The sequence below is a fragment of the Gavialis gangeticus genome, unplaced genomic scaffold, assembly GCF_001723915.1.
Source record: "Gavialis gangeticus isolate Ggan-Ray unplaced genomic scaffold, GavGan_comp1, whole genome shotgun sequence".
Lineage (NCBI taxonomy): Eukaryota > Metazoa > Chordata > Crocodylia > Gavialidae > Gavialis > Gavialis gangeticus.
In genome coordinates this window covers 8,692,225-8,701,438 of record NW_017729013.1, presented here as the reverse complement: position 1 = coordinate 8,701,438, position 9,214 = coordinate 8,692,225, and the positions used below count along the sequence as shown (strand labels likewise).

Below are 9,214 nucleotides of genomic sequence, written 5' to 3'. Positions count from 1 at the left end.
CTTAAATCATGACAGGATGAAGAGTTTCCCATCTGATCTTATGTGAAGGTACACTCCACCTTCCATATCTTTAAATGTGCAGTTCAGGAGTACCAAGTAGATTCCAACAAGCGTAGGGGAAAGAACACATCCTTGCTTCACTCCACTTTTCATCTCGAAGCTGCCCAAAGTAGACTCATCAAACTGAACAGTTGCTTTCATGTTGTTATGGAAGGAACATATAATACTTAACAGGACTGGTGGGCATCCTATCTTTGCTAGGACTACAAATAGACCTGCTCTCCTGACCATGTCAAATGCTTTAGTTAGATCCATGAAGGCAATGTACAATGGCTGATTTAGCTCTTTGCACTTTTCTTGAAGTTGACGCAGGGAAAATATCATGTATGTGGTTGATCTTCCAGTCCTGAATCTGCACTGAGATTCAGGTAGTATTTACAGGTAGTAGAAAACCAGGCACTAGCCTAATTTACTGTGCAGTAGCTGCACAGTAACCACGTCACCATGTTGGTTACATGGTGACACCTTCCTGAGCAGTAGATTAATCTACTGTGTAGTAAAGTGTCTCATGTAGACACACCCATAGAGATTCAAAATAAAGCACTGAATAAAGAACAATAATAGAGGGAATGGCACAGATGTTAGACTAAAGCAGTACCACCTGACAAAGGAAATTATCCTGTAACAGTATCTAGATATAAATACCTCAATAGATTAGACAGCTTATCAGCTGAATAGTTTTATTAACTGCAATGAGACTTATTCAGAGAGTAAAAACAGCAGGACTGGGCCTTATTATAAAATACATTTGTCTTGCAACGTTTTAAGATATAGTGCGCACATACGGTAGAAAGAATTACTAAGAAAAAACTGATAAAACCCATTCTGAGCTCATCATGATATCTGAATCTGATACCTACTGTCAATGAAGGTATCATATTTACCCAAATCTAAGACAACCCTGAATCTAAGACAACCCCCCAATAGTTAGAATCTCTACATGAAAAATTTATAAATTTGTTACATTTTCCTATGTATAGAATCTAATTATTGGAGAGTTGTCTTAAATTTGCATCCCCCCCTCCACCAGTGGTGGAAGGGGGGCAGGCAGTGGGGTGGGGAAGAAGTTTGCCCCCCACTGCTTGCCCTCCTTACTGCCTGTTCCCTTGTGTCTGCAGCCTCAGTCTTCAGCTCCCACCCTCCCATTCCCTGTATATCCCACCTACCACAGCCTACGATCCCTTGCCTGTCCCTTCACCCTGTGTCACTTACCCTTGCTCTAGCACCAGCAGGCTCTGTTCCCACTCTAGTCTGAGACACAGAGCATAGGCCCAGCCAGGCCCCATAGCAGTGGTGGCAGTGGTAGCAGCAGTGGCAGCTGCCTGCCTCCCCTCCCTCTCCACTTCCTCATAACTCCAAGATGAGGGACATGGATGCCCCACCACTGATGCGCCCTCATGTCCTCCCACCACTGTACCATACTCCTTCATGGCCCCTCCCCTTACTGGTTCATCCTGCATCACCTCACTACGGTTGCACTGTGCACCCCCAAGACACACCCTCAGGCTCCTCTGGCTGTGGCACACAGCACTACCTTGCCCTAGGGGCAGGCAGTGAAAGTCGTCATAGGCCATATGTGACCCACAGATGGCCAGTTGGACAGCCCTGATGTATTAGATTTATATCCCACCCAATTTGCTTCAATTGTCCTTCCTGATAATGTATTACATGTGTATTTCTCTGCTGAAATAATTCTGCCCATTTCTGTTTCACTCCCAGGTCCTACATTTCAAGATGACAGTTTTATCACTGATAATCAATTTTGCTATAATGCATTCAAAGGAAATTCTCATGAAATAAAAACCATCACATTCTATAGCAGAAGATGCTATTACCCCTGCTACTTTGTAAGCAATACATTACAACAAGATTTAATGATAGTTAACTGCAGGAAAGCAGAGTGAATTTTAACCAGTGGAACTCATACTCCAAGTATATCTATTTAAATAAATAGCTTTTTAAGTTAAAAAAATGAAAATGAATATTTTCTGCAGTTATTCTAGTTGTATTAAAGTGATGGAGATTCTTAGTGTCACAGGGTACCCAATTTTCTTTTGAAAATTACCCCACTCTAAGGCCAGTCTACCCTGCTCTTTCCTGCCACACCTTGATGCTAATAGATCAATAGGGAGGTTATTGTGGGAGGCTGCCCTGATCTTACTATCATAACCACCCAAGTCGTGGTTGTAGCCCTATGGGTCAACCACATGGTTCCATACCTTCCCTACACTATCTCCCATGCCTCACAGATGGCAGCCTATTGCTGAAACAGCCTTTAACTGGTCCTTCTGACCCCTTGGCTTCTCTTAGCCACACTCCAGGCCTTCAGATCCTTCAGCCCCTACTCAGGTTACCCTCAGTCTCTCCTCTGGCCCCTCGCTAGGCCCTCAGACCCCTCAGTCTCATGCAACCACTCCCTGGGCTACCAGGTCCCTCTCTGGGCTGCCAGTCCCTTTCTGGTCTCTCATCCTATCTTGTTCTCCACCTTTCTGAACACTCTTCAGGCCCCTTATGCCCCTTGTTGCTGGGCCTCACTATCGAGGCCCTTGGACTTGTCTGGTCCTGCACTCCATTCCTGGTACCTTGCTGGACCCCCCAATCCCATTATACTTGCTGGGCCTCACTGTGTGGCTCAGGTCCCTCTCACTGGGCCTCTGGACTCCCTGTGGCCCACATGGTCTTCCTTGACAAGTACTTTTCTGTTGGGGTGTGCTCTCCATACCTTACCCCTCCACAGGGTAACCCACAAGACAGTGGGAGCTGAGGCTTTCCTGTGCCCCGTTCTCACCTTTCCCTGGAGTGGCTCATGCATGGTATTTCATGGAGGTTACCCCATCACAGGTAGACCCACCACACCAACTAACTTCAGTAGGGTGCAGTTTTAGGTCTTACCCAGGACCAGTCTTCAGGCCTACCAGAACTTGCTCATCCTTCTCTGGGCTCCCCCTCAATGTCTTATACCCTCCTGTGCTCCTAACCACCAGGCCCTACAGTGCTGGCTCCATCTCCACTCTGAATCCTCCATCCCTAGTCCCCATCTCACTCTCAGACCCCTGTCCTTGATCCCTTCTCCTCAGACAGCCTAGCACCAGCTATCAGCATCCTGGACTGCATGCCGCTCAACCCCTCCCTCTTGGCTGTGCCCCCTCACAGAGACCTCTGGCCTCTCCTAGGCCCTCATTCCAGGCCAGTAGAGACTCCAGGTTCCTGATTCTGGAAGTCTCTCCCAGTGGGCTATTTCACCTTTTGGTTCTTCCTGGGCCCTGGCCAAGCTTGGACCAGTTGAGGTTCGCAAGCAGCCAGCCCTCTCTTCTCTTTGGTCTGCCCTCTTGGACCTGCTCTATAGATCATTTCCTCTTTCTCTTGGCTCACCCAGAGCTCCCAACAGATCTTTCTTACCATGGCCCTTTTCCTTCTCTGGGCTCATCTGGACCCCTCAATAGGCCCCCGTGCTCTGCCACACTCACTGAGTTTACCAAGGATCTTCCCTAGGTCTCTCACACATCTGCCCCTCTCTCAGGGCTTGCCTAGCTCCTCAGGAGGCCCACTAGCTCTCAGCCCCTTTTCCAGGGCTTCCCTGGCTCCTAACTAGGCCCTTGTCCATTCAGTCCCTCACTCTCTGGGCTGGCCTGGCCTTTCAACAGGCCTAGGCACCCAGCTGCTTTCTCAGGGCTCTAGACCCTGCACTGGGTCCCCAGGAACCTCCTCCATCCCCTTAGTTCCTCTCCAAACCTCCCCTTGCTGGCATTCAGGAGCAGCAGCCTTCCTGCTGCATAATGTTCCTCCACCAGTTCCCAAAATGTTACTAACAGCCCTGGTCTCAGGGTCTGGGCTTATACGCAGCCCTCCTCCAATGAGGTATCTTCCTGTCAGTCACGTAACTCCCTTGATCAGGCCTAGCCTCACCTGCCGGCCTCTCTAATTAGGCCTGACCCCCACCTGCCAGAGGCTCTGTAGACTGCCTGACTTTGTCTTGCTGGCTACAGCATCGGACTGATGGCACATGTTCATGCTATGGTCTATTATTATCCCTAGGTCCCTATCAGTTGTGGTGCTAATCAGTTTGGTGCCACCAAGCCTGTAGGTGTGTTGGGGATTGTCTGTCCCCAGATGGTGCACTTTACACTTCTCAATGTTGAACTTCATCTGGCTCCAATCTACCCAACTTGCCAGCCTGTCTAGGCTGCAGAGACAGGTGGACCTATTTTCAAGCGTGACCACACTGCCCCATAACTTGGTGTCATCCGCAAACTTGACCAGTGAGCTTGTCACCTCCACATCCAAATCATTGATAAAGATGTTAAAAAGCACTGGACCAAGCATGGGCCTGAGGGACACCCTGGGCCACTTCTCACCAGGATGACACAGGTCCGTTCATTAGAACTCTCTGGGTCCTACCCTACAGCCAGCTTCCTACCCACCTAACTGTTAAGCAGTTAAGCCCACAATCCTCCTATTTTCCCATGAGCATATCATGGGATACCAGATCAAAGGCCTTTTGGAAGTCTAGGTATAGTGTCAACCTCTGCTCTTTTATCCAGGGCGTGAATTACCTGGTTGTAGAAGGACATGAGATTGGTAACACAAGACCTGCCCATGACGAAGCCATGCTGGCTGTCATTTAGCAAACCTTAAAGTAAATGTAGATTAGTGTAGTTGCCTGGTATGCAGAGTATATTTCAGGAAGATTATACAGGCAAACACACACATGTACACACACATGCGCACAAAACAGAAGATATGCATAATACAAAAATATTTTCCTCATCCGATGTCCCTGCATCAGAGCCACAGATAAGTGCTACAATGGTAAGCCAATACAGAGAATAGTAACTTTCAGAGGACTAAAAAATTTTAAACACTATATTAAAATATAAGCCCATCATTCCCAACTAACTAATACAGATATTACCATGGAAACTCTGTACTTTTATACTCATAATAAACCATACAAACCAATACATTTGAGAATACAAGGTCTGTATGTAATCAGACCATTTAAACATTTGGCATCTCCCCAGTCAATGACTGTTGTAAAACATATTAGTATGGTAATTGTCTCAAAGATCCTTGTAAAAGGCATAGAAAAAAGTGTAACAAAGGTTCAAGCTGTGAGACAATCTGGAGGAACTAATATCCTGCACTAAATATCAACCTGGTTAATTCAGACAAAATAAAGTGTGCTCTAATGTCTAGTTTAAAAATGCACTAATCAGTAATGCAGGGTATCAGTAATATTCTGGTGGTAGTGAAAAACATTTCTATATACTGGATTTGGAAGGAAGAAATAAACTTGCTTTAGTGTACCACAGGAACACACAAATAGCAAATAAAATGCTAGGAGTGCTCTCTAGATGAATTTCTCTCTAAATTATTTTTAAAATAAATAATTAAAATTACTTAATAATGAAAGCAGTTTTCACGTATTAGATAAGTCTGAGATATATTAAAAGAATTAACAATTAAATAATAATTAAAATAATATTAATTTGTCCTTAAGTGATAATGCCAAGAGCATATACAACATTTCAAAAGTAGCTTATTCAATTAACTCAGGTCATTTGATGCCAGACTTAGATAAGTAGTGCTGCTAGGTTTTTGTTTAGTAGTGGGGAACTTCTGACTCCCAGTGACAAGGGGTTAAGACAATTACAGTTAGGAAAGTCTTGTTACTAGAGGACACATTTTGATTATTAGATCAGATGAAGATATGGAAGCAATAATTTTTAAGACATTAAAAATATTGCTGGATTGTTTCATTAAACCACACAGTATTAAAGAGTTCCCCCAAGAAACGGATACAAAAACCCCATAGCTTTAATTTGTGAAAATGATTCATTTTTTGTAAAGGCAACTATTAAAATCTTAGCAATTTTAGGAGCAATTTCTCTAAGATCAAAATGTTAGGCCTACATAATACTGGTCTGATATGGTTCTTAGTACAATGCAACTTGCACCTGGATTCTTCCAATACCATGGTACAGAAAGGTAAATTGCATATTACCATTACTGCAATATTGTAATATTTGCTACTATTTTGTTGTAGCAAATAGGGTTAAACATGATTAAAATGGCACAAACCCCATAAATCAGATCAAAATAATCAATGGCCTTATCCATTGTCAATGAGAACTAGAGTATAAGGTCATTGGCTCAAACCTATGAGAACATGGAAACAGATTACTGAAATAACAGCTGCAGAGTTGCTTTGCAACAGAATAGTGCCAATCCTATTTATTGAACTTAATGGTTAGACACATTGACGGAGTATATCCAGTCCTAAAGGAGCATGCTAAACACAAGGATCCAAAGGTATTTTGTGTATCTGTCTATGTGAAAAAATTACAATTCAAGTGAAGACATTAAAATCTATCCCTCAAAAGCATCTCAGTTCCTTCATCTTTCTACTAAAATAATGACATGGGGATAGGATGTGATGCCATCAATATGGAAGACAAAAATTCAGCAAGGAAAAAAATTGCATAATAATCATTAGAAAGATGTCCTAAAACATACAACACACACCAAACTTAATTGCTTTGGTTTATTACTTGACAGGCACCAGCCTATCCCTTGGAAAATGTCAAAATCAGAAAAAAACTTAGAGGATTGCAATTTAAGGGTACATCATACTGATAGATCAAGCTACCATAGAGCACCATGACTGCCCACACTGTAATACGTGTAAGCTCTGCTCTCAGTCTCTCAGGATACTACATACTCCAAAAACACTATGACATCTTTAATGAAATAGATACATTAATCCCATTTACCATCATAGATAGCAGAACAATGAAAGATACAGGAGTTACAGGACAGTAATTCACAACAGATGTCAGGAAACGTTTTTTATGCTTACTGACAGATCAGAAATGTGTGGAATGGTGCACAAAGAAAGACTGTTGAAACAAAAGGTAATGGGGTCATTCAAGAAATAGCTATAGGTGTCATTTTTGTGGTGTCTGAAGAGTGCTACTGGCTGATACACTGAAGGCCTGGAATGAAATGCTAGCTACAAATTAGAAGCAATTTCTATTTAGGGGGGGAAGATGAGGGCCCAACATTTTTAGAAGTGCTCTGATATGGTTAATTGCTTTCCTTTAGTTCCATAAGTTTTCTTGTGTCTGTGCCTCCAAACAATGGAAGAAAAAAAGTAGTCTGGTGGGTTCCCAGGTTGACTGCTAAATAACAGCTGTCCTTGACAAAACAGTGACAATGAACACAGACATGGCTTATTTATAAGACTTTTAAATCCTGAAAAAGATTTTCTATGTGACTTGCAATTGGGTTATTTGCAGACATATATATGGTAGCTGTGTTTTAAGAGGGAAAAATGAAGCTAATTATAGTGATTTTAATGCTCCAAGACTTTTTTTTCTCCTACGTAGGACTTGAACTAGAAATAGGTAGAAGAAATTCAGTGAAAATGTCATAAATTATACGAAACCCCACAAGATGTCAGAAATATTGAAACTATATCCTGAAGAAATGAATAACTCAGAACAAGGAACAACTTGTGGCACCCATAATTAGGGCCTGGTGTAAATTGCAGGCCCAGCTTGTGCGGCAGCTCTTAATTCTGGAGTCCCCCACCCGCTGCTGATTGGCAGAGGGGCCCTGTCAGCCCCGCCGCTTGCTCCCGATGGCCCGGAGCCGAAAACCACAGTTTTAAATATGCCGCGGTTTTTGCCTCCCGCAGCTGACTGGCGGAGGAGGGGCCCTGGCGGCCCCACTGTTTTCTGCTGACCAGATGGGAGACAAAAATGTGGCATATTTAAAACCGCAGTTTTCACCTCCCTGCCATCAGAAGTGAGCAGACAGTGGAGGGGCTGATAGGGATACGCAGGGGGGGACTCCAAAATTAAAAGGAGCCACTGTGCTGCGAGCTGGGCCCGCAATTTAAACCAGGCCCTACTCAGAACATCAATGAACAAGCAGAGCCTGCACCCGCAAACAGCTATGTGGTTACCTGAAGCCCATACTCTAAGCAAAGACTGAGCAAACTGTGCCGAATACAAAACTGACCCTTACTTTAAGTGTGCTGTTCTTGGCAGTCAGCTGCTGCTCCAGCTGTGAGATCTGACTCCTGGAGTTCTCACGAAGTTTGGTGAGGCTGCCCTGGAGTCTTTGAACATCTTCTACAAGCTGGGCAATTTCCCGTTCTTTAGCAGCCAGTTCCACCTCCAAGCTGGATCGTGTCAGCACCTCTATGGCCTGCTCCTAATGTAAATGGAAACAACATTAAAATATATGTACATATATATGTCTTATGTATACATGTATAACGTACACTGATGTATGAATACAAAGCTCAAAAGGAAGGCAGTTTAGTGAGAACAAAGCACAGGCCTGCCAGTAAGAAACAGTTTCCAATTCTGGTTCTGCTACTGGCTTACTGGGTATACTTGGGGAAATTAGCTCCTTTGGGCTTGAAGTGGCTGATCTGTAAAATGGGGAACATGGAGGGAATCAATTTACCTATTTCATGCAAATATTGAGGACAGCCAATAGCTAATGGGTGCGTCTACATGAGACGCTGCTGTGTAGTGGTTGCTGTGCATTTATTTAGTACTTTTGTAAGCAAGTACTAAATAAATGTGCATTAACCGGAGTTACCTCACAGTGGCACTAGCAAACGTATTACGTGACACTACTGTTTAGTAGCCTAATAATACTGCACAGTGGCGTATTAGCACTGTCCATGCTGTGACACGCTACTGCGCAGTATTAGTCAGCTACTGAGCAGTCAGCATTTTGTGTAGATGTGCCCAATGTCAATTAGTTAAGTACAGCACCTAAAGAAACAAAGGATCCTATTTGGAGCTAATCATTATTATTAGTGGTAGGAGAGCTTTGCTGGCAACAAAAATCTGTGCTTAAAAACAGCACCAAAAATTGTGCTTATTTTGGAGGAATAAGAACTATAAAGAGCATGGAGGCATACATTTTGCTACTGGAACTATACCCACCACACATTCTGGGCATCGTTCCTAGAAATACTGTCCCAGAGAGTGCCACTTAAAAAAAAAAATCTGCTTCTTGGTTGAACTTGACAACTGTTTACTGCTACACTGTCACTATTGGGAACAATGAAAATAATAATGGCCCAGAATTCCTGCTTCCCTTTAGGGGAAAAAATAAAAAAAAATAGATA

At 43.5% G+C, this 9,214-nt stretch overlaps 1 protein-coding gene across 9 annotated transcripts in view; it reads right to left on the bottom strand.

Moving 5' to 3' along the window:
- Positions 1-9,214, bottom strand: part of CUX1 (cut like homeobox 1) — a 549,359-nt gene that overhangs the window by 148,665 nt on the left and 391,480 nt on the right. For 6 of the 9 annotated variants that reach the window (XM_019511453.1, XM_019511457.1, XM_019511456.1 and 3 more), the window contains exon 11: positions 8,092-8,280. In XM_019511453.1, coding sequence (XP_019366998.1) covers positions 8,092-8,280 — 189 coding nt within the window. The remainder of the gene's footprint in view (positions 1-8,091; positions 8,281-9,214) is intronic. The other 3 variants (XM_019511454.1, XM_019511458.1, XM_019511460.1) reach the window with 1 other exon arrangement.